The sequence below is a fragment of the Ursus maritimus genome, unplaced genomic scaffold (assembly GCF_017311325.1).
Source record: "Ursus maritimus isolate PB19 unplaced genomic scaffold, ASM1731132v1 scaffold_12, whole genome shotgun sequence".
Lineage (NCBI taxonomy): Eukaryota > Metazoa > Chordata > Mammalia > Carnivora > Ursidae > Ursus > Ursus maritimus.
The window spans coordinates 53,688,809-53,714,875 of NW_024423564.1; the positions used below are offsets into that span (position 1 = coordinate 53,688,809).

Consider the following 26,067-nt stretch of genomic DNA (forward strand, 5'->3'; position numbering starts at 1 on the left):
TGACTCAATTCCATTTCTAGGAACAAGTCCTGAGGAAATCACCCATGATATAGACAAAAAAAGAAGAACAAGGATGTTGCTATAAAGGAGCAAAAGTTGAGAAATAGGCTAATTGTTTAGTCGGAAGAAGCTGATTAAGAAAATCACAGCACATTTATATGATGGAATCCTATGCAACCAATAAAATCATGCTGTGTGCTGTCAAAAAATATCAGCATGGCTAAAAGTTCATCCTTAAATGGGACAGGGGCACCTGGGTGGCTCAGCTGGTTAAGTGTCTGACTCTCGATTTCAGCTCAGGCTGTGATCTCAGGGTCCTGGGATCAAGCCCCGCATCGGGCTCCAGGCTTGTCATGGAGTCTGCTTGAGATTCTCTCCCTCTGCCCCTCCCCCTGCTTGTGCACACGCTCTCTCTCTAAATAAACAAATCTTAAAAAAAAAAAAGTGAAAAAGACAAGCTACAGGAGTATGTTTAATATGATACCTTTTTTTTTTTTTTTGGTTTGTTTTATAAACTTAAATACATGCACAAAACATAGTGGATGGGATATACCAACAAACTCGCAATGGTCCTCTATGTGGCTTTACTGTACTTCTAAGTCTATGTATGTCACACACACCATTTCAGGCCTTCCGTAACTTAAAAGAGCACACTAACAATCCAACAAATTGTATTCATTTTAAGGGAAATACAACACAAATCTGAAAAACAGCAAAATTATTGACCTACCCTGATGATCTCAACGGTCCTTGGTCCCATATCTGTGCCTACAAATAAGGAAGCAACACAATTAACTTTTTAAAATAAAGAGATAACACAGTTAGGATTTAATATTCTCCTATAAAAATATTATCCTTTAAAAAATAGTATCATTTTCTAGGCCTTTCAAGACAGAATATGAACAGTTATCACATACTTTCTCAAAATCCAAACCGGTAACCATTGAAGGGGGGCTATTTTAAAGAGGCCCTCTGTTTGAGGTAGATGTGGTCATAACCACGTGGTGTGACAGAAGCTGACGGCGGTACCAGGAGATGCCGGGGATATGGTGCCTGAGTGGCTTGGGGGATGGGCTATCTCTGTGTCACTGTCCGTTTTCCTGCCTTGATCGAAGACAACCCTCTCCTCAAGGAAAGGCTTAAAAAGGACTCCTTGCCCTGCCCTACCCGCAATGGTATATGCGCTTTGACCTTCCTCAAGTGACCTGTCATTTGAAATTTTTCTCTTTGGGAAATGGTTTTCCTCTCTGAAGTAGTTTAGATTTCCGCTTTCCTGGTTTTCATGTGATTCTTGTACAGTTAAAGGCACGTTCCCAAAATGAGTCTCTATGGCTTTCCTTCCTTTAGAACAGGCTTTTCATCAAGCTTGGGGCGTAGGTGGACACGTTTGAAGATTTCAACGTATCTGAATTGAGGGTGAAGAAATTGTTTTTAAAAAATATTAATACTTTAAAAAATCGGGTCACAGGTCCTGCTGGATGTGTGTCCAAATCATACCTGAACTTTTGGGGGAAGGATCTGTAGCTCTTTTTGTGCCGACCAGATTCTGCAGGCTGGTGATGACAGGAGCCAGGGAGGGAGGGAAGCTGCTATGTGCGCTCTGCTGGCTTCCCTGGAAAGAAATCCCACCGTCAGCTGTGCTCACACACTGACTTGGTCTTAAAAATTCAGACTTAGTATTTTAATTACAAAGTAGCCATAACCATGTGACAGAAAAGTCTGTAGAGGCTAAAAAAGAAAACAGAAGTGACCCCTCCTCACACTCTCTTACCACTCCAACCCAATCCCATTTGACATTTTTCCGTTGCCTTCCCCCTTATATGAGTTTTATATATGGTTTCAATCATCAAGATAGCAAACATGCAATAATTTAAGCTTTTCTTGCTCCCCATGAAATAAAAAACCATTTTCCTAGGTTGTTGTTACGTACTGTTGATATATGATCAGTTAATGGTGCTGTGTGTCATTTGGGGCTGCAGTCAACATTTATTACCTTATTACCCAAATTACATGATCTGTTTTGCTAAAACAAGTATCATAAAATCTTGACTAACAGAAACTTTCTCCTCAGTTGTAGGAGAAAGCAGCAAATATCAAGGGAATATTTTGTCTTAGGAGTGGGTTAAATTTTTTTTCTCAAAGATTTTCCTAGAGTCAGTGGTAATGGAGCCCAATCTGTTATACTTCCATTATTGTCCTTTTATTCATTTAAATAAATATTTGAGGTCTACACTGTATAGTCATGTATGGCTAGTAGCTATTCAATGAGAATCATATACACAGTGGAGGACCTTTCCAATGCAGAAAATAATGTAACCCCCCCACCCAAAAAGTAACCAATAATGAATAAAGAATGTTTTCTACCAAATTATCAAGGTTATGCCTAATTGCCTCAAAATTTTAAGCTAAACCTAAGATCACAATTATAATCTGATAAATTATAATTTGATCCAATTCCTTAGTTCTATGATGCATAGTTGTTTAATATTTTAATTCCCTAAGTATGAAAATACTCAAACATAAAGAAAAGGTAAATTATATAGCTGATATTCATATGCATGCCACCTAGATTCCACAATCAATACTTCGCTGGATTTTCTTTATCACATATTCATTCATCTATTCATCATTTTTTTAAAAATTCATTTCAAAGTAAGTTATAGACATCATACACTTCACAGTGGATATATATATTTAAAGGAGTGTTTTCTATATTTTTGATTTAAATCAATAGTGCTATAAAAATATTCAGAATTCAGGGAGGATAGCATATTATAACTTTTGCCTAAAAAAAATCTTAGAACAATGTGTTTGCCATGGCCTTTATAAATATGAAGTGTTCCCTCAGTTACCTGAGGAAAAGATTTTTCAAGTGCTCTTCCATGACACACTTTCCTCGGCAGAGTAAAGACACTCTTTTCTGGTTGGTGGGAAAAGACATTTAAAAAAAAAGAGGCTTGGTGGCCCCAACAATAGAAGATCCCTCTTAATGAACCCACTTTCTCCAGGCCAAGTCAACAAATCATAATTCTCCTTGGCCCTCAAAAGAAGACATTTATCTCCCCATCTTATAATTGCTCAGAAAAAAATCTGTGCCCCTAGAGGGTCTGAAGGTAGAAATGCCTGGGAACGGGATCCTCTTTTTCTCCAGTCAGGTCAGGGGCTGGTCTTCAGCTTGTGATAATGGAGGCCATTTCCTTTTCACAGTTGGCTATGAGCCTTCTTTCAATTAGCCAAATATCACTGCAGACTCTCCTATCATCTCAGCCAAAATTTTAAGGACAAAGTAAGGATAAAACATATTTACTGTTTTTTAAAAAGCGGAATTAAACTTCTGCCCCCTCAGGTAAAAATTCCGTGCCAGAAGGTTAGATAAGTGTTTGATACTTTGTCTTAGGTTTCCAAAATAGGACAGCTCACATTTATAGATGAGCTAAATGGTGATGATGGTTTTATTGACACTTAATAATAGAGCTTCTAAATTTGTTAGCTCTGTATTTAACTTGAGTGTGAACTTTATTAACCACTAAGACATTCTTACACATGTTCCTCAAGGACAGAAATCTAGTTCTACCTACTACCTCAGCCTTCGGTTCAAACTTTTCTTAAAATAGTGGGATTCTTTGTATCCCTTTATGCTTTTGCATATGTTGTTCCATCTGTCTGGGATGCCTTCTTCCTCTTTTCAACCTATCAAACTCCTTGTGCAGTGAGATTCAACGAGCCTCCCCTGTGGCACCCTCCCATATGCTCCAAAGAAGAAAAATCTTATTGCCAGTATTGTTCAGTCTGAATTCTAACCTGCGTACAACAAGGCTTTAGTGAAATCCTCAACAAGTGGAACTTCCACTGAGGAAGACGCTGAGACAACTATTTTTGCAACTGAAGTTCCCACTGTTGATACAAGTCTGCTCAGAATCATTATCAACCATTTGCTCCTGGAGTCGCAATGCGACACTGGGTCTGAGTACTCATGGTATTTGCTGCTCATTGTGGAGGCCAGAAATGAAAGAGAAAATATATTCTAAGCTTAATATGATGTTTATTGGGTTTCACTTTTTTGAAGATTCTCTAAAACAAGATAGCTAGCCTGGGATCCTAGCTGAACAATGGTATTTTTCTTCACCCACTTTCTAGTGGAGCAAAGGAAGCAGTTCATAGCATTCCAGAAGCTTCTGTGTGCTAACCACAAACTCAGAACGACTTCTGAACAAAGGCCTTGGAGAGGTTTTAAGTCTAAGGCAGCCAGGGAGGGGACCAAAACTCATGCTTTTAACCTCAAAACAAAGGCCCATCTATAACCCACAAAGGAGATGGAGGTCACATGTTAAGTTTCTACAGCTTCATTATATACCAAATGGGACAAACATATAGTCTACCATCTTGATTTTGTCAGCCATCATAATGAAAACAAAACAAAACAAAAAATCCCAAAACTTTGAAATATACTTTGTTAAAAAAAATGTGGCACTTACATCAGCCTTGCAAATAAACGTAAGATGCTTGCTAACCTACAAAATATCACCCATTAAGGCCTCCCTCTCAGAAGAGAACCCCCCACACTTTGCTCTCTTAGGAATATGCCATTAATTGCCCTCAGCATGTGTGAGTGGCTATTCACAAGTTAACTTTATAGCAATATTTAATTGAATGAATAGAACAATGTTGTGCTAATGAGGGTCAAATTGCCACCAGATGTTGCTTCTTTCTTTCTTTTTTTTTAAATAAACACAGCTGTGTACATGCATGCATGGGCAATACAGAACTACTAGTGGACGAGAAAAGTGGTTCTAAGGAAACACTGGCAGGCAATAAAGAAGAGAAAAATCTAGGGATTAACGAATATTAATGAATTTCTATTCCACCTTTCATTTTTATTTCAAACACATGAAAATGCACTGAACGTGGTCTTGCGAATATGCTGTCTAGTATACATTATTTCCAATCATTTATGAAATGGGGGGCTTTCTCCCGGTGGGGATAGGTGAGTGAGTCAGTCTGACAGGAAGCCATCAACAACCTGACTGTTCTGTGAGGTCTTCCTCGAGGAGGTCCAGGAACCAGCTCGGAGTCTTCCAATCTCTAGCTGCACCAGCCCCTGTGCACACTTGGGAAGACAAGAAAAGAGGTGAAAAACAGCATTTATATTCTAAATTATCATGGCAGAGAGTCCAATCATCTCTGCACCAAGAATTGTAAATGGGTGATGAAAGCAAGGGGAAAAAAAGGAAATTCAGTAAGCAAAAAAATCACACAAAATAACAAAAATTCATCAACTTTGTGGTATTCATCTCATGACTTCATGACTTCTTTAAACATGGTAAGAGGATTACATTTCAATTCACCTCTTCCTTCTCCCTTCTGATGAAAGTATTCATGAGCAGTGAAATAATTAAGAAAAAGTAGTGAAAGGAGCACAGAAAAATCATAGAGGTAATCTACAAATAACACATTCTCTCATAAGTCATAACTGCTGACTACACTTGGAAATCAGGATTGTAAAATAAACAAGGTTCATTTGTGTTTGCAAAAACTTCCACAGCTATTTGTGAAACAGTATAAGATGCAGCTGGTTATAGGTGAATGGAAATTTACAAGAATTTTTATTGGATCCGTTTCCTCCAAGGGAGGCAGCGCCCATGTGGCAGAGGCACCCGGAAGGGAATTCTGAACCCAGCCTCTCTGCAACTTCAGTGAGAAACAGCGTGCGTGGTGGGAAACCCACTCAAGCAGATCCTTGTCATCTTGGGTGTGCTGCTCTACTTTTTCAAACTTCATTTGTGAAACAGGAGTTGGTCTGGATAAGACTGGATAGTCTTTAATGGTCCCTCAAGCAATAAAAGCTGAATTTGGTACATTCATGACAATACCACTTTAGAGAGAGAAGGATGAATTTTTGGATTCCAGGAGAACTTATTCCATCTAATGCATCTGGAAGGTAATTGTGGGTACTTGGTTTCTCACAAATATAAAAACTAGCTTAGAAATCCCCAAAGAGGTTTCTCGTCAATCCTGTTAAGTCAACGTAACAGCCTTCTTGTAAAGCTACTTATGATGGGTTAAAAAAATCAGAGATTAGATCTCTAGTGAAAACCAGGGTTAGCATAAAGTCGAACCCATTTTATAACCAAGCTAGATGAGACCGGTTCCCTCTGGACGTCAGTTATACCAGCCGGGCAGACAGCAGCCTGAGGACTCACCTTGAGGACAGTGGCCACTGTCTCCTGTGAGGCATTTCTCATGTCCTCCCCATTCACAGATAAGATCTGATCTCCCTGAATCAATCTCCTATCAAGGTCTGCAGCTCCACCTTTCACGATGTCAGAAATAAACACTCCACTTCCATTTCTGTGAATACCACAAAGCAGTGGGTAATGGCACAATTTAGTACTTCTGAGCAAATCTGAGATTATGGACATTCTATACAGTTTCACTAAATCCTAAAGCTTGGAATAAGGGTCCTACAAAGCCATCTCATCCAGTAATATCACTGACTTCCAAAATGATAAACCTCAGAGTGCTTGCCCTTTAAATAGTTTATTACTATTTATGCTGCCTACTGTAATATTCATTTTTATTGGCCCAAGGGCATCATTTCTGCAAGAGGATAATCTTAGTGAAATGAAATGGAAATCCACTTTAAAAAGCAGAGTTAAGTACTCTTAAAATGTACAAGTTATTTCCTTATAGATCAGCTCAATTATTAGCATCTGATCTGTTCTGGTTTCTCACTCTCTATTCCTTCCTTTATTATGGTTTTAATTATATTTACTTGTTTGAGGAGTAAATAAATGTATGTCTCAAAATTCAAGAGGTTAAAAAGTAGAGAAAGAGGTTGAAAAGTCTCCCCCTCACTTCTGTTCCCCAGTCCCCAAGTTCCTTTTTCAGAGGTAACCAGTATGTTCCCTTCTTCTTGTGTATCTCCAAGAGATAGTCTGTGTATACATCAGCAAATGCATGTACGTATAGCACATATGTGTGTGAACAGATATACACACACATATTCTCCTCCAGAGTTTTTTCTTCCAGTTTTATTTTCTTTATCTTTTTCACTTGATACACCTTGGAATTGGTCTTTATGAGCACCTGGGGCTTCCTCATTGTTTTTTAGGGCTGTATACTATTCTACAGATGTTCCTCAATTTCACGATAACTAAACTATTGATAAAAAATATACAAGTTATTGTCATTCACTAGCTATTGTAAACAATGTGCAATGGATACAATATCTACAAGCATACCATTAGAATACACTTCTAGTCATGGAATCGCTAAGTCAAAGAATTACGAATCGTGAGAGTTTATATACCTGACCTTTCACAGTGGAACTTTCTGGGCTCAGGAATGTGACTGTTCCTTATAAACTCAATCTGAAATACTAGTGCTGTATGAAGACTGTTTTATCAATCCAGCACAAGACAAGAAAGTAAAACACATTCCTCTAAGTGGAATCTCCCCAGGCATATGTATGTGTCACAACCAGCAAGCAAACTTCAACATGGGCTCTGTCAGGTGCTCTGCACCCAGGTGTGCCTTGAATGTATTAAGAAATAGGAGTCTCAGCTTTTTTGATTTACAATGCATTTTCAGAGTGATGATCATGACAGCACAGTACCTGGCACAAAATCAGTGCTCTCAAAAACTGTCACTGATATTTTTATTTTAATAATGGCTTGGACTGCTGGAAAAAAGCACTAGGCTAGCCATCAGAGGTCTGGGAGGGCACGAGACATAATATATGAAAAAACAACTTCAATTCTTCCTAGGAAGATGGCTGATAATCATTAAGGCCAAGTGACATCGGGATGTCACTTGGAAACCTTGCGGCCCTGTTGGAATAAATACGCACTAAATATCGAAAACCAGTAAACCATGGAAGCTGGAATTGCAGTTTCAAGATTTACTTACTTCTCTAATCTGCTACTATTATTCTATAATGCCCATCATATGGGTAAGCAGCCCAGACTTCAAAAGAAAAGCCTAGCCAACAGGATCTACCTACATTTTTGTTGCAAGTTCTTCTTTGGGGACAACTTTCTTAATGAAAACTACTCTCATGAAAAATTTACATTTGTCTCTCAACTACATCTCTCAGCTAATTTTTGAAACTCACCAACTAGTTGTAGTTAACATAGCATGAAATTCACATGGTACTCCATGGCAGAGCAATTTTCTTAACCCAAGACTGCATAAACCTCTCTCTTGATATTTGCTGTTTCTCGGGTATGGTGTCTTTAATTCACCCTAAGGGACTCCAAGGTGAAAAACCCTTTCTGACTCTGTTCTTATCCTATATGGGAACAAATACAGTCTGGGTTGATTGGGCTTTGAGTTCTATCTTCATATGACACATGCTTTCCCGGTTAAGATCTTGCTTAGGTTAAGGTCACTCTAATATTTATAAATAGGTTAATTTTATAAACCATATTATTAGTTTACACAAGACTTTATCTGGTGTTCGTAGGCTCCCTAGGGCTCCGGGGGGACAGGCCAATCTGTCCTAACTTGTATTTCCTTACCGTTTCCCAACAATGCTCAGACCCAGTCCTCGGCCAGCCTTTTTCTGCAGAAGCACCGGGAAAATCTCCAAGTTCTCCTCATCCCTGTAGTGTGCCTCATCTCTATACACCACCAGTCGCACCTTCTGGGGGGTCTGCCTCAGGGCTGTGATGGCTTCTTCGTGGCTGGCGCTTCTCAGGTCAATCCCATTAACCTGGAACAACGGGCATCTGAGATGGGCTGCTGACCGCAGAGGCCTCTATGGCTGCTCTGTCTGCTGAGCTCCTTAATCCAACCAGTGGAAAACCTCTAGAAATTTCCAGCCATTCCCGAGGCACACAGGCAGTGACTACTAGTGGTAGTAGCTGCTTCATGTGTAAAGGAGGTTAACCCTTATGCTTCCCCCAAGCCCCCAAAAAGCTTAGTACACACAATAATGCAATTTTGCATAGCTGTGAACTTTACTATGGGACCAACATGGTTGGGGAGGGAGGGCGAGAGGGAGCAGGAGGGGTGCAAGGGGCTGACTGGCTCATTTAACTGAGGTTGAAAGGGAAATAAACATTAGTGTTTGGTCAGCATTTTTAAACTCAGTTCGCTTATTGAATTTGACATCCTCACTCTTAATTGCAGACATCACAACGACTTTAGAATAAGTAGGAAGGAAATGAGAGATTTTCAACAGCGTCAAAAGCCCCTTGAAGTACACTCTTCTGAACCTGGATCTGAGTGGGCACAAACAGGACCACGAGTTAGAGACAAACTATACTGGCAACAGCACTGAATAAGGCCATGGCTCTGCTTCTGGCAAATCATGCGACTGTAGACAAGCCGTGTCACCTCTTGCAAGCCTCTGCTTCCTCGTTGGCTAAACGGGGATCATAGCCAACTTATTTTTTTTTCCTTAACAAATGTTTGTGTAGTGCTTGCGAATCAACCCTTTATAAATATTTACTCATTTAATCCCTATATTAACTCTCTGAAATAGGTCCCATTACCATTTTACAGATGAGGACGGTAAGGCATGAAGAGGCTAAGAGACTTGACCAAGGTTACACAGCGAGCAGATGGGCGAGTCACAGTTTGAACCCAGACTGTGTTCCCACCCTTAGTCTCTACACCATTCTGCCTCACCTTCCTCTCAGAATGAGTTCCTGGAGCCCCCTGCCACAGAGAGTCAAGTAGCGCTGTGGATTAGTGGATTTAACACAAGGGAGAGACTGAGGGACAGAATGGCCGAGCACTCAAAGGAAGGGAGTCATGGGTCACTCCCTCAAGGTCACAGCTAGGAAACAAGCCAAACGAAGGGAAGATCAGGCCCAGGTCATGGCCGGGGGGATGGCAGAATGGAAGAGGTCCCTCACTATGCCGGTTCCACTCCACATTCTAGTCATTCCCTGTGTGTCCTGGGCAGGTCAGGCTTATCTCTGGTCCTCCCATCCTTCATCTGTCCAGTGAGGGACTGGTCTCAGGCTTCCCCAGTGCTAACATTCCAAAGATGAATGACTCGTGGCATGAAGAATGGTTACAGAGAAGGGAGAAGAGAGCAATGAGCCCTTCTCGGAGAAGGTGAGTTTTGAGCTATTATTTAAAGCTGATTCTATGAGCCAGAAAAATGTTTGAAAAGCCTAATTTTCAAGGTGCTTTTATCATTTCTGGTATATCTTGGGTTTGTGTTCTCACTTAGACTAATTACATCCAGCATAATACTGGTTAAGGGGCGCCTGGCTGGCTCAGTCGGTAGAGCATGCGACTCTTATCCCAGGGTTGTGAGTTCAAGCCCCATGTTGGGCTTGGAGCTTACTTAAAAAGAAAAATTGAAGGGCGCCTGGGTGGCTCAGTCGTTAAGCATCTGCCTTCGGCTCAGGGCGTGATCCCGCCATTCTGGGATCGAGCCCCACATCAGGCTCCTCTGCTGGGAGCCTGCTTCTCCCTCTCCCACTCCCCCTGCTTGTGTTCCCTCTCTCGCTGGCTGTCTTTCTCTCTCTGTCAAATAAATAAATAAATAAATAAATAAATAAATAAATAAATAAATAAAAATCTTTAAAAAAAGTGAAAAAACCAAAAAACAGTGGTTAAGCATGGGTTTTGGATACAGATGGGCTTCAATTTAAGCACTGATTCTAACTTACTCTGTGAAACCTCATGTACATGCTTCAACTGTGTCCTCTATGAATTGGAGACAGTATCTACTTAGTGTTGTGAGGATTAAGTGAAATAAACCCTCTCAGACATTCGGACAGGACTTGGCCCGCAGTTAAGCTCAGCGTAAGTTAGAAGTTGGTAATTTATGGGGGACTGAAGTAACCCTAGTCAGGACTGTTTTCTGTCAGTGCCAGCATCCACTGTTACTTAGGGCCCATGCTGCATTCTCATTGTTTGAGAGGTAAATCCATAGAACAAAGGGGAAAACAGTGTCTTTAGAAAATGTGGTCTGAGCTGATTATTTTCCCGTATTCCAATAGATGGCACACAAGACCACTTCTGTTACTCCACTGCAGCACAGTTACTTCCACGGATTGAAGGTGAATTCTCTTAAGCCTCTAAAATACCTTTTGAAAGGCCCTGACAATTATACTTCCAATAAAAAGCACTGTCATGAAACTAATATTATAAAAGCCATTTATACTAAATTCCAGGATTACGATGCCTGCTCAAATCCAAGTAATCTGCTCCAAGTTCATAGTTTTCATTTCCTCCTCTGCTTATCAAGAGGCACCACTAAATGCACCAGGAATCATCAGAGAAATATCGCCACGTAGCTTGAATATTGTGGAGTGATGTATTACCTTAAGTGCCTTACAGAAGCACTATATGCATTATTTAGAGCATCGATTGCACGGGTGGTAATAGCAGGGCTCCCTATTTGAGACAAAGAGCCATAGGAGGCCCCAGTTGTCAATGGATGTGTACCACATCTCTTGGGTAGGACGAGGAAGTGGGTGAACCACTGCTTTAGAAGGAAAGAATAACCAAACTAGGCAGCAGTTCCTCGCTATTTTAGTTCAGGCATTAGCCCTCTACTCTTTCTGCTCCCACATGCACAAAAATAGAAGAGGATGATGGAAGTAGGGGTAGGGTTAGATGAGGGACTTTATTTGTTTGTTTGTTTGTTTGGTTGGTTTTTTTAGGAAGAGCTAACGTGCATGTGCATGGGATGGTGGGGAGAGGTAGAATCTTAAGCAGGCACCATGCCCAGTGCAGAGCCCAATGCAGGGCTCGATCTCACAACCCTGAGTTCATGACCTGAGCCAAAATCAAGTCTGACACTTAACCGACTGAGCCACCCAGATGCCCTGAGGGACTGACTTTAAAAACAGAATCAGAAAGAAGGCAGTCCATGATAATTATGGAATAATTAATCTTGCTGTGCTAAAACATTATTGGACTATATCTTTGCAAGCAAAATCTGGCTTGTCCCAGTTGTTGTTATTTTTTTAAGTAATCTCTACACTCAACTTGGGGCTCGAACCCACAGCCCCAAGATTAAGAGTCGTGTGCTCTACTGACTGAGCCAGCCAGGTGCCCCATGGCTTATCCTAATTTTCACATGAGGATAGAATTAAAACCATGAAAGACCAGCTGCCAATGCAGAGGACTCTCATAAGCAGAAAGGCCACTGTCTGGAAAGAAACTCCACTGGTGTAGAGTTCTCTGGTTTCATGGTCTTGAAATATACCACCGAAGCTGGCCTGTCTTCTTAAGACAAACCTGCAGGCCACAGGCTGATTAGGCATCATTATGCATCTATACACATCGACCACAACTAGAACAAGTCCAAATGTGGGGCCTAAGTTGCTTAGAAAAGAAACATGTCACTTGACCAAACAGCTATTTCTTAACTAAACACACCATATGCTCTTGTGGACTAGATACTGCATGGGGTAAAAGAACAGCCTGTCCTGACCAATTAAAAAAAAATAACTTTCTAGTTGACACACAGTGTTACATTATGTCCTGGTCATCTTTAATGAGAAGTGTAGACCATCCGTCCATATCGGGTATTGTAATTCAGTTGCTTTCTTCATGTTAACCTGTCCCGAGTGTTCCCTTGTATGTGAATATACTTTACAGAAGACAGCAGCTACGGCTGAGGTCTATCCAATACAAATAGATACAGTTTTAAAAAACTTTTTTTTAAGAAAGTTTTTTATTGAGGTATAACTATTATGAGATAAACTATATTTATTTTTTTTCCTTTTTTTTTTCATTTGAGATAAACTATATTTAAAGTGCCCAATTTATACTGTGAATTTATGTGATTTAAACCTATGCAACCATCACCATAATCAAGGAAATGCACATATTAGATTTTGTTTCAAGTGACCATTATAGAATAATTCATGGGCTTACAGATCACATAAGTATCTAGGCATGTATGCAACTGTACTCTTGAATATTCAATCTATTTATTTTACAGAGCCAATTACAATAACACCAGTTAATTAGAAAACCTAGGGAGGAAAAAACCCTCAAAACTTCTGACCACTAAAAACCAGTGTTGTACGCTAAAGCAGTCAAGCCAATTCCCAAAGAGGTCTCGCTTATTTTTCTAACCTCATACACTTGCGCCTTAATGAATGTACTGGGAATATGTCCTAATCCAATGATGAAGCACAGTAAAAGTCTGCAGAGAAACCCTGAATTTAATTTGCAATAAGCCTGGCTTCTCCTTTAACTCCTTCTTGCCTGTATTTTCTGCCCTTAATTATATCTGTGGTTTCATCTTGGGAGGCAGACTTGAACCACCAAAGGGAAAATAAAATTCTATGATGTCATTCATAATGTGCTGTATTAAAGCTGCAAAGCAAAAATGCACATGCCCACCATAAAATGTTAACTATTCAATTAAATTCATCCAATGAAAGAAATAAATGTTGCCTAAAGGTTTCACACCATCAAAAAAGCTCTTTCGTTCCACCTACCAGAATGCCTGGCATTGACCTGCCACTCATCCGTTCCCTAGTTTAGACACTGCCTGCCTTGGCATTTTTTAAAAGGCTTTAATGCCTTTGCTAATTGAGAGTCCATTTGAAAGAGGCAAGCTAACCATTTCAAATTATTAATAAGTACCATGTACCACCTAAAGGAGAAGATTCTACATTTTCATCAACTAGAAAACAGAAGAGGAAAGGCATGGACCTCCACTTTACTTACAGATTTATTAGGAGTAAGAAAACAATACTTACAACTGCAATAAAAGTCTCTAAAACATCAGCTGTGCATGTTTATGCATATGTGTCTGTATGTCTGTTTGTTTAGGAGAGAATTTAGACAGGTATAATGGAGGCGCAAAACGTCGAATTGCAATACTGTACACTCTCATTTGATATTAAGATTCTAGAACTATTAGAACTACAGAACTTGCATTGAAAAAAAGTTTTCACAGATTTAGACAGATAATCTGCCATGATTCTGATGACAGTTATTCAATGTACATTAAAAAAAGAAAAAAGTAAGGTCCATGTTTTGCTAAATGGCAGAGAAGTGAGGATACAGTTGAGTACAAGACAGTGAGTAAATAGTGGATCAAGATCAGGAAAGGAATTGTATTTGCTAGTATTTTTTTTAAGTTAATTAATTAATTAATTACATTACTTTAAAAAATTTTTATTTTTTTTTTTAAGAAGGCTGGGAGGGACAGAGAGAGAATCTTAAGCAGGAACAGGCTTTATGCTTAGCGGGGCTGAATCTCAACCCTGAGATCATGACCTGAGCCAAAATCAAGAGGCGGACAGTGAACTAACTGAGCCATTCAGGTGCCCCTGTATTTGCTAGTAGTAAATAAAATGCATAGTCCCATACCTCTAATATCTGGTCACCAGCCCAAAGTCTTCCATCTCTGGCTGCTGCTCCTTCTTCATAGACTTCGTGTATAACTATAGCATCCTATAAAAAACAAATTCTGATTAATTTTCAACAACCATAAATGCTTCCTTACACAAACAACCAAACCATAGGCAGCAACCCATAATTTGCTCTTTGCTAATAATGTCATATTTTATTTGACCTAAAGGTAAACAAAACACACAGTTATGATACATTCAGAGGTATAATTAATTTTTCCTAGGTTTATTATTTCATTCCTTTAGGACTGGCTTTGCCTAATATTTCAAGTTAAACTTCCCCCATGTGTTTTACTGTTAACCTGTACATTGCTGCTGTGTATGAACTTGAGGTGAACTATGTGTCATTCTTATTTACATTTTATGGTATATTTTGAAACATGGTTTCAGGTATTTATTAGTATTCAAGGATTTGGCATAGATGTGTGGCCTGATGCAGGGGGTCTGTCAGGCCTCATTACTTGGGCAATGAAAGAAAAGAACTGAAGTGGAATGAAATGAGCATGGAGGAGGGGAAAGGGTGTTCATGAACCTAAGTGTTAAGACAGCAGTGGGTTCCAATTCGGACCTGCCGTTGTGTAACCGTGCGCAAATAAACTCCTGAACTTAGCATTCTGAGCCATAAAAATCAGGATGATACCCAAGGTAGGTAAGCTTAGGCTGAGGAAAGCGTTATCATGGTTAATGAATGTAAAAGATTCCTATCTTTTCAAATCAATAACCTTACATTTTTTATTATCATAAAAATAACACATGTAAAGGACTCAAGCACAACCACAAGGTGTAGTAAACCACAGAAAGAGACCGCCTCCCTTGCGTGCCCCTCAGTCCCACTCCCCAGAGACAATCACCACCAACAGTTTCCTAAGGATCCCTGCAGTTTACACCTGTACACCCAAATACTGATATTATACGGATATGGACTTTGCTGAGACTATTTTTAAAATATTCAATTGAATATGTTCACACAACTCTTCCCCCTCATGTTGAGCAAACGGGATTTTTTAAGACTTATTTATTTATTTGGGGGAGAGAGCGAGCGAGCGAGCGAGCGAGCATGTGCGCGCATGAGCGGGAAGGGCAGAGGGAGAGAGAACCTGAAGCAGACTCTGAGCTGAGCACAGAACCCGACACAGGGCTTGATCTGACAACCCTGACGTCATGTCCCTGACATCACGACCCTGAGATCATGACCTGAGCCGAAACCAAGAGTTGGATGCTAAACCGAGTACACCACCCAGACGCCCCACAAGCAGGGGATTTTTATGGAGCTGAAAACTGAACCAGAAGTCACTGGTTCCTTCTGTTGTTTATCAAACTGAGGGGCACTGAAAAAACGATGCTGGAAGGATGATGCCAGGTGTGTTGGAGGGCTTCTGGGAGAGGAAACGAGCTTCTGATGGAGACTAGAAACAGATCTGTGGGTTCCATGAGAAGTGCGGATTTGAGCCCTGCACTGCCCAGTATCCCCCCATTCCGCACCACCCCCCAACACACATGCTGTTTGTAAAACCCTGCAAGCAATGGTCAAGGGGGGCAAACTCTAGGCATAATGGATCCCACCTTGAAAGCAGTCCTGTGTTCCAAGCACTGGGGCTTGGAAATAGCAGGATTTCTTGACTTGTGATCATAAAGGTCTGGGTAAGACAGGGCTTGATGATTACCGGAGGACTGATGATAATGAGGGGCCTATCAATGATGTCCGGGAGCTTTGTAAAGAAACCAGAACTCTGAGAGTTTAAGGGGCCTCCAGAATGACTGAGGTTGATACTGCTTTAGTCCAGGAATATGGAGCCTCAGAATCAGAAATTGACAAGAAGTCAACATAAAGAAATATTCCTTGCAAAAATATAACAAATAGGAGAAAAAGACACAAGACAAATCTACTTTTTAAAAAATTTTTTAAAAAAATTTATGAGAGAGAGATACAAGAGCACAAACAGGCGGAGGGGAAGAGGCAGAAAGAGAAGCAGACTCCCTGCTGAGCAGGGAGCCCAATTCAGGGCTCCAACCCAGGACCCTGGGACCTAAGCCGAAGGCAGACGCTTAACGGACTGAGCTGCCCAGGCACACCCCAAATCTACTTTCTTGAAAAAATAAAATAGAAAGGTTTGTATACAAACTCTGGAGTAGAGAAGAAATACATGAGAATATTAAGAGGTTCTTCAACCAGATGACCCTACTGGATTCCAAATGTCTTTACATTATTAAACACTTTCATTTTACTACCACACGATTCTGAAAACATTCTTTATTACAGCAGTTAGAGAGGCAGCTCCCAGGAGACAGGAAAGGTTCCTTAATCCAATTTGCATTGTGGGATTCTGTACCAGCAACAGATTTTAGACCATTCTTTGTTTTAACTCTGATTTATGAAATTTTCAGACCCAGGGAGCATCTACACTGCCAAGAGTTGGTTTCTCTGAACTGTTTCAGGGGAATGGTTTTGGGGAAACGTGCTGGGTCAGAGGCTTCAGGTGACCCCAACAACACTGCCAAGATGACGCCAAGGGTCACTTTTATGAAAGTAGTGCGAGGAGACACTAATGCAAGCGTCTGGTAACACCCCACATCATACTGGCTTTCCAAGTTTGGAGGCCAAACACCCCATCTTCCCTGGACTGGGAGAATCAGAGTGAACTCCTACTACACGTGGTTCTTACAGCGTTAAACGTTCAGCCTCAACTCCTTTAATCCTGCAACATTACAAAAGTCAAATGGGAAACTTCCTGTTTATACTTAAAAGGAAGAAGAAGACCTAATGGAGTTTTTATTTCATAAAAGTAGCCTGAATCCAAAACTCTTCAATACTTTCTGGGTGTTTAGTGAACTGGGTATTTAGTGAACTCTTGTACTTAAAAGAAATACACTGCTGGGGTGCCTGGGTGGCTTAATTGGTTGAGTGTCTGCCTTTGGCTCAGGTCATGATCTCAGAGTCCTGGGATCGAACCCTGCGTGGGGCTCCCTGCTCAGTGGGGAATCTGCTTCTCCCTTTCCCTCTACCCTTACCGCTCCCCCAACGCTTGTGTTCGCTCTCTTGCTCTAATGAATAAATCAAATCTTTAAAAAAATTAATATACATCAAATGCCAAACTCATGGTTGATGATCTGTGTTTGGTCCACGAGTCTGTGTGAAAAACTCCCCATTTATTTCGTACCTTGACTACTGCTGTGATTTCTCTTAAAGTCATCAATGAAAATATAAGAAAACATGAGACACTCTGACCTATCAATAGAAAAAAGTCACATTTCTTACCATGTGCCCTGTGTGCTGAAAGTGTGTTGTGAAGTTATGGTTCTGGGCGGCTGCATTAGCTGGGGACGCTAGAGGTGAGAGGTGGGGGCCAACAGCTAAATTAGAAATGTGGACTAGTGAACTGAAAAGAAAAATGGATTTATTTTTCAAAACCTACATGGTTCATAAGGTAGGACAGAATAATAAAAAAAAGATACTGCATTGAGATATTTTAGGCAGCTATTTGACAAGGCAACATTAAAATTTTCTTTCTACTTTGAAACAACTGTGAATAGATGAAATAATGGGTCATTAATGAAAGACTGCCCTTTATTGTTTTAAACAAAAAATCTGGAGTTGACTGTACATAGGATTCTTATCTCCTCATTGTATATCCTCTTAAATGTTAATGGTCTTGAGCTAGTCACACAAAACTGCTTGTTGGCACAGTTCTGAGTGGCTTCTCTCCCACTCCCTATCTCTGCATATTTAAGTAACGCTCCTTCACCCTAGAATACCTCAGTGACTCTGTCTACCAATACCAATGACTTCTTCTAAAACTCATCTATTCCAGAAGCAGTGTATTAATCATCTCCCTGTGGGTGGGTTACTGGCTTACACCAAGGACAGGCTGTAGAGACAAATGATTATGAGCTAGGTCTCTGGAGTCAGATTTCTTAGTCCAAATCCTGGCCCTGCTACTTCTGGCCATGGGCCTCGGGAAGACTGTTAACCTCTCCGGGTCTTAGCTTCCTCATGTTTATATGGTTTCAACAATATTATCTACACATAAAGCTTTATGTACAATGCCGGCACATAGTAAGGAAGTGAGAACATCTCATTATATTTAACGCCTCTGTGCCGAAGCCGCTGCATGCTTCCCCTTCGTGCCATCCAATCCTCATAACAAGGAAGCAAGTGCAGTATTATTAGTCTCATTTACGGTTGGGGGTATGGAGGCTCAGAAGGATTCAGACTTGACCAGGTCTTTGCAGCTTCTAAGTAGGAAAGATCAAATTCCAACTTGGGACTGTTTAACACCAAAGCCTGTGTTCCTACCACTATTGCAAGCATCTCATCTGTTTTGAATATTTTATTTTGCACTTGTATAAAAGCTAACTTGGGATTTTCCATATGGCATCAATTCTGTTGAATGATTGTCTCCTCAACTCCACAGTAAAAACCTTGAGGGCATGAGCTGATCATTTTATAGAGAGTGAACAAAAAGACCACTGTGGAAGTGAAAATTGAAGCCTTGATGGGGTGGGGTGATGATCTATGGACCTCACTTGCTGGTGCTGGTACCTGGTTAGGGGTTTGCACTACACAAAGCACGATGGGGAAGCCCTCTCCCCAAGGCAACACGGAGTCTCTCTCTTAATTCTGTTTGTTATTCTTGTCTCTTTCTTTCTTTCATTTCTTTTTCATCCTCTTTCTGTGTACCCAGATTATTCACTGAGTGATTTTTTTCTACAGGAGCAGATATAAAAGAAAATTATATACAAGGGATGCAATGACGTTTGAAATAAAAAGCTGAGTTCAGTCCAAAAAAACCAGATTAATTCCTCCTAATGGCAGACTTAAGAATCATGTACAGATGACCAAGACTGACATACGATAAAAAACTAATTTCCCCTTGGTAGTTGTGATTTTCACTGGGACAAGAGAAATTTAAGTAAGATAGTCTGCTTATTTACTGCCTGAGATGAGACCAACAATTACGCTCTGGCCGCTCTACATTCTCACTGACAGGCCAACTCTGTAGCCAGAGAAGAGTTTCATCGGTGAGTTGGAGAATCTGACAAATGTTGGGTTTTCCCTCATCAGAAGGGTCGGGCAGGATTTCAGAGATGTAGGAAAAGTCTTCTGCCTAAAAATTCTCTCATATCAGTTTTTGTCTGAAACATGTTTAACTTGAGGAAAATTCCTTTATTCCATTAATTAGGGATAATATTAAAAAAACCAGACACCCAGGAAGTAGCTGACTAGTAAATTTCACATATTGTTTAAGGGACCACTGTCTTAATGTCTCCATTCTTTTTTTTTTTTTTTTTTAAGATTTTTAATTATTTGACAGAGAGAGAGAGAGCACGTGCGCACAATCAGGGGACGCAGCAGAGGGAGAGGGAGAAGCAGGCTCCCCACGGAGCAGGGAGCCAGATGCCCGGCTCGATCCCAGCACCCCGGGATCATGACCTGAGTGGAAGGCACAGGTTTAACTGACTGAACCACCCGGGCACCCCTTACTGTCTCTATTCTTAAAGAAAAAGTATCTTTTAAATATAGATAATATACACATATGGTACTAGACTCAAAGGAGTACACACTGAAAAGTTTCTCTGTACCACCTGTCCCTCAGCCACCATATCTCCCTAATTAGAAACAAACAGTATTAAGTTTCTCGTGTATTTTTATAGAGATAGGCTATATATATTTGGAAAATACAAAGGCACCATGGTCTCTCTTATTTGCTATCTCCTTTGTTTCATGAAATTCTACTTGAGCCCGCCAAGTGGCACCTCTTCTATGAAACCTTCTCTGACTCTCTCCCCCTGGCAAGGCTGATCAACCTTCCTGTGGGTCACTGCTGTCTTTCTTACCGAACTTATCACAGTATCACAATAGCTTCTTCACGGATCTAGGTACTATACTGAGTCCTAGCCTCAGTGGAACCCTTCTAACTCCTCTTTGCATCCTGGTGCTGAGCCCAGAGTAGGCGCTGAATAAATGTTTGCTAAATGATTATCAAGAAATTGGTTGGGATAGAAATGGGATCAAAATGACCCAGAAAGAGGAGGCTGGCAGGGCGTGTCATAATCTTACTCTAATCCAACCAAGCCTCTCTCTCTCTCTTTTTTTAAAATCCCAGCCAAGCTTCTGATGGCAAAATATTAGTGATATACAACCAAAATGCCCACCACACATGGAAGCTGAATCCATGTGAATTTCCAGAGGATTTACGTTAGTTTAAAAAGAAATTTTTTTTAGAGGGAGGAAGGGGCAGAGGGAGAGAGAGAGAGAGAATCCCAAGCAGACTGCACTGAGTGCAGAGCCCAGCTCAGGGCTCGATCTCACACCCTGAGATTACAACCTGGGCTGAAATCAAGAGTTGGATGCTTAACCAGCCAACTGAACCAACCAGGTGCCCCTCAAAGAGCAACTTAAAGAGCCAAGGGTGAGGGACTTAATTATCAGAGCCCCACAAAAATCACAAACTCCTCCAAGGGGATTTAGAGTCAAAGTCATCACACACTTCAGCCCATCCGCCACCTTTTTCTTTACTGTTCAAGTTGCCGGCAAGTAGATAAAGCAACTCATCAACGTATCAACATTCAGCAAGAGGCAATCTGATTATTGTCACCACAGGCTCGGAACCCTTAAAGAAGCCACGTGTTAGAAAAAGTAACTATGGGTCTCCTGTGGGCAGAAGACTATCAGTAAGCACCCTTGTGTGGGTGAACTCTTTCCACAGAACGAGATTTTACAGATTATGTTTCCAGATATTCAGTGGGTTGTTTCAACAAGCATTTCAGAACAAAACTTTGATAAAGAATTATGTCGTAGATATTACTATAAAGGACCCTTTATATATGGCTTAGTTCTTGCTTGCAGGTGTGCTTAATCTGGATCACTCTAGAATTAAACCCAATCTTTGCCATACTCATAAAGCCCCTGCCCCCCTTCTCCTCAAAAAAAAATCCTAAGGGACATTTTAACTACAGAAAAATTTCACATTAGATTTCACATTTAGGGGGAAAACATATTATCAGTGGTCCCCAAAGAGTGTTATGTCTTATTTCCCTGCTTTATGGGAAAAATCCCTCCTAATAAGAAAGACCCATGAGGACCAAAGAAGGATTAGGAAGATTGTGTATAAAATGGGCATTGTTTTTTTGTCTGCAAGAAACCATGGTTCAGATCTGTGCTCTTAGAGGAGTAATGCTCCTTTTAAACATCATTTAATAGTGCTCCCCTCTGAGGCTGTTGCTGCCCAGAAATGATACAGACGTGTCTTCTGTATAGTAGATGACTTTCTCAAACCAGCGAGGGGTTGTAATATAGTGGGGGTAGTAAAATGCTCAGTCCAGTGCTGTGCAAATCAGAATGACATTCACCTCCACACTAAAAAGCACATGGAGATGTACAAGTTACTGATTTGTGATGTCTACCGCAGTTCGAGAGTTTAAAAAGAAAAGTGGGGGTTAAAGCTGCAAACGAATATCTCACTCTGAACAAAGCTGACTGTACTTATGTGAGTAAAGAGATGAGTGTCTTTACAACATGATGCTTTTCTGTCTCAAACCCTTTGTGTAAAGATTCTTTGGAAACAAAAAACAAAAAAACCAAACAAATGGAAAAACCAAGCTTCCCTATTATATTTTAATTAGAATGTGATTTGGAAAAAAAGTAGGGGGGCAGTACGGTATGGAAGAAGGACAGAAAAACCCAGGACTGGGAGTGGAAGGAGTTAATTTTTCTCATAGCTCTGACCGGCCAATTTTGCAAGTGGGTCTACATTAATGGGACACTTATCAGTAAAGCACAGAGTTGAAATACATGGTTTCTAAAGTCATTGCACCTCTAAAATTTTAGACATCAGTGAACTCATATATAGTGCAAAGCAAAGCAGAGAAAGCCATTGTTTTATGCATATACTTAGGCCCTGCCTAGGAATAATAAGACCTCCTTTTAAATGGCAGACCAGAAGAATCCCAACTCTCAAAGGCTAAGAAAGTTCAGAAAGAGACTGGCGGGGCACCTGGGTGGCTCAGCTGTTAAGCGTCTGCCTTCGGCTCAGGTCATGATCCCAGGGTCTTGGGATCGAGCCCCGCATCGGGCTCCCTGCTCTGCTGGGAGCCTGCTTCTTCCTCTCCCACTCCCCCTGCTTGTGTTCCCTCTCTTGCTGGCTCTCTTTCTCTGTCAAATAAATAAAATCCTTAAAAAAAAAAAATTTAAAAAAATAAAAGAAAGAGACTGGTGGTGGGGGGTAGGGGGTGGTAATGCCGGCTATTCCATTATCTTTTGCTGCAAAACTTAGTGGCTTAAAACAAAAACTAACCATTTGTCTGTCCATGATTCCGTGGGCTGTCAATTTGGGCTGGGTTCAGGGGCAAGTTCTGCTCTCTGCTGTCTCAGTTGGGCTCACATGAGTTGTAGTCAGGTTGGCGGGGGCCTCAGCAGGATAGCTAAGCCCCTCTCCCCCCATGTACTCTTTGCAAGGTGCGTCATCCCCCAGGAGGCCTGTCCAGGCTTGTCTGCAGAGAGCTAAACCGTAAGGCCTTGAGGCTAAGTCCTGGAAGTCATTTGATGCCACTTTCACTATGATTGGTCAGAGCAAGTCAACTGGCCAGCTCGAATTCAACGAAACTAAAGAGCTGCACAAAATTTATGATCAGTTTTAACCTTCTACAGACTCTATCAAGTCTGCCAGAGGAATTTTCCAGCCCGTAAACAATGGAAGGCAGCAACGTACAGTGGGAATCGTGGCTATGGCCACATAAACCTGCGTTCAGAGTTGAGCTCTGCCACTTACCACAGCTTTGTGATACTTCTATTAAGGTATTTAACCTCACTGAACCAGTGTTCCCATCTCTGTCAAACGGAAAAAATCCTACCTTTTAGGGTTTGAGGCTGAAATGAGATTATGTATGTAATGTGAACAAAGTGTCGGCCAAACAAATGTTGAATAACTGGTAATGAGGACTCCCAACACACACATCTCTAAGGTTGAGGGGGGCCTACACGGGACATGAAGGAAAGAAATGTATGTCACAGTGGTTGAAATTCATGACTCCCAGGATGAATGACGCCAGCCTCGGTCCATTTTTTAATTTCTATTTTTCCTATAATCATGGTGAACTGAGAATACAACTGATTGCTTTCTTTCTTTTTCTTCTTTCTTCCTTCTTCCCTCCCTCCCTCTCTCCCTTCCTTTTTCTCTTTCCTTTTCTTTTTTCCTTCCTTCCTCCCTTCCTTGTTTCCTTCCTTCCTTCCTTCAAGATTTTCTTTTTAAGTAATTTCTACACCCAACGTGGGACTTGAACTTACAACACGGAGATCGAGTTGCATGCTCTACCAACTGAGCCAGCCAGGGTCCCCCTGATTGCTTTTCGAGAATGATTATACACAGGATATTTTAGGTTCTTCTTCTTTTCTCTCCCTCTCTTTTTCAGAGGGAGAACAAGAGGGAAGGGCAGAGGGAGAGGGAGGGAGAATCTTAAGCAGGCTCCACACCCAGTGCAGAGCCCAATGTGGGCTCGATCTTAAAACTCTGAAATCATGACCTGAGGGGAAATCAGACCTGAGGGGAAATCAAGAGTCTGAACGATTCTTAACTGGCTGAGCCACCCAGGAAACCCTTTAGGTTATTCTTTCTGAAGTCATGGACTGCTCAGGGCTAAGGCCAAGGGACCATTTGTTTTTTTGTTTTTGTTTGTTTGTTTTTTAAAGATTTTATTTATTTACTTGACAAAGAGAGAGCACAAGTAGGGGAGCAGCAGGTAGAGGGAAAGGGAGAAGCAGGCTCCTTGCTGAGCGGGGAGCCTGATGCGGGGATTGATCCCAGGACCCTGGGATCATGACCTGAGCCGAAGGCAGATGCTTAATTGAGGGAGCCATCCAGGAGCCCCCACAAGGGACCATCTGGATGCAAACATGATCTAAGCCAGACTGCAAAAGTCCTGTTCCCAGGATTCTGATGTTTTTGTTTTCATTAAGTATAGTCAGTCTTCACTGTCTGTGGGTTCCATATTTGCAAATTCACCCACTCCCCCAAAACAATGTTCCTGGTGCATTCACAGTCATGTGTGGACATGGGCAAAGTGGTGAAAAATCTGAGTTGCCCGATTTCACTTGTTCCCAGCTGAAGTCGAACAAGGTGACATTTTGCTTTCGGGTTTCAGCTCTCATATTGTGAATAAGCATCTTTTTTGTGGTCTTTTTAGTGCCACAGGTTTTGTATTTTTGTGCTTTTTGTTTGTTCTTTTGCTGTTTAGAACAGCCCCCAAGCCCAAGACTGAAGTGCTGTCGTATGTTTCTAAGCAGGAGGAGACTGTGATGTGCCATATGGGAAAAATACACATTAGATAACTTTTGTTCATCTATGAGTTACAGTGTTGCTGGCCATGAGTTCAATGTTAATGAATCAACAACAGATATTAAAATAACCTATCTTTAAAAAGTAATACATGTAAAACAAGGTTATGTATTTATTGACTGTTAAAAAATGTTGTGACCAGAGGAAGCTATCTCTGTATTTACCCTAGAAGTAATGGTTCAGTATTCACGAACTCAGGGTTTGCTATGATTTTATAGAACATAATTGCCACGAATAACAAGAACGGACTGTACTTCCTACTGTTGCTTCTCCCTGCCGATACTTCTCTACGACATAGCTGGGAAGTCTAACGTGAAAGGTGATAAAGGTAGACACGCAAACATGGGCTATCTATAATAGGGATGGCAGGACTGTCAACAAAGGCAGGTCTCTGTTTTCCCTATTGTGGGGCAGTAGGTTGATTAACCCAAGGATGGAAGACTGAATGCATTTTTCCAGCTGCAGCATATGTTATTATAATTTCGTTCCATGTGTTTTGTAGCTCCATATATTTTTGAACCCATTACAAATGTAAAGGGCAAAGATGATTCAAGACAAGTTGCAAAGATGCTAATCTTCCCCACCTTTAAGCCCCCTGCTTTGATGCAAAAGGTATTTGGCATGCCCTTGCTGATTCACAAGAAGCAAAATGTTAGATTACTTTCAGTATCTCATAAGAACATGCAGGACTTGTGGCAGAACGTAGTCCATAAATGCCACATTTCCTTTATTCTAAGAGGATTTTTTTCTCCTTTTATTTTAATTTTATAATTTTGATGAATCTCAGAGTCAAGTGTACATTCAATATACTGCTTTCCTACCATGGATACAGTAAAAGATTATTACTTTAGAAGAAGTACAGTATTTGTCAAACTGATATAGCTTTGCTTGCCAACTTCATAGGCTGAATAATTGTTTCTGTTCACAAAACCCGAAGAAGCCGTAGCTAAACAAGGGAAGTCAACAAAAGTCAAAAGAACTTATAATACTTGAAATCCTACTTTTTGAAATCTGGATACTCTAATAAATTAGGGTTCACTACATAGATTTTCTATGAATCTCAAATCACAGTCTTTAACTAATCCCCATAAAACTATGCTATGAAAGGAACAAAGAGTGATTCTCTATATCCTAATCTCAACTTATTCATTTATTCTAATATGCTTCGGGTCGGGTATGAAGATTCATACTGACCAAACCCTCCAAGAGAAAGAAAACGGATCACAACGTCCGGCACCTACTATTCTGAAATACTGAAATTTCCTTGGGTAATAAATTATAGACGACATAAATGAGTGTTAGCTCAGCAATCCTAGTGGCTCTTGACTAAAAGTATGGATTAAATGATCAGTTACACAGGAAGCAGTAACAGCAGTGTGTGTGTGTGTGTG

General features: G+C 40.8%; 1 protein-coding gene across 2 annotated transcripts in view; it reads right to left on the reverse strand.

Annotated features, from left to right (window-relative positions):
• The window catches only part of PATJ (PATJ crumbs cell polarity complex component), a 336,896-nt gene that overhangs the window by 27,237 nt on the left and 283,592 nt on the right, over window positions 1–26,067 (reverse strand). For both annotated transcript variants that reach the window (XM_040627217.1, XM_040627218.1), the window contains exons 35-40: window positions 14,305–14,388; window positions 8,520–8,713; window positions 6,201–6,348; window positions 5,021–5,107; window positions 1,498–1,612; window positions 731–768 (exon numbers count right to left, since the gene is read on the reverse strand). In XM_040627217.1, coding sequence (XP_040483151.1) covers window positions 731–768; window positions 1,498–1,612; window positions 5,021–5,107; window positions 6,201–6,348; window positions 8,520–8,713; window positions 14,305–14,388 — 666 coding nt within the window. The remainder of the gene's footprint in view (window positions 1–730; window positions 769–1,497; window positions 1,613–5,020; window positions 5,108–6,200; window positions 6,349–8,519; window positions 8,714–14,304; window positions 14,389–26,067) is intronic.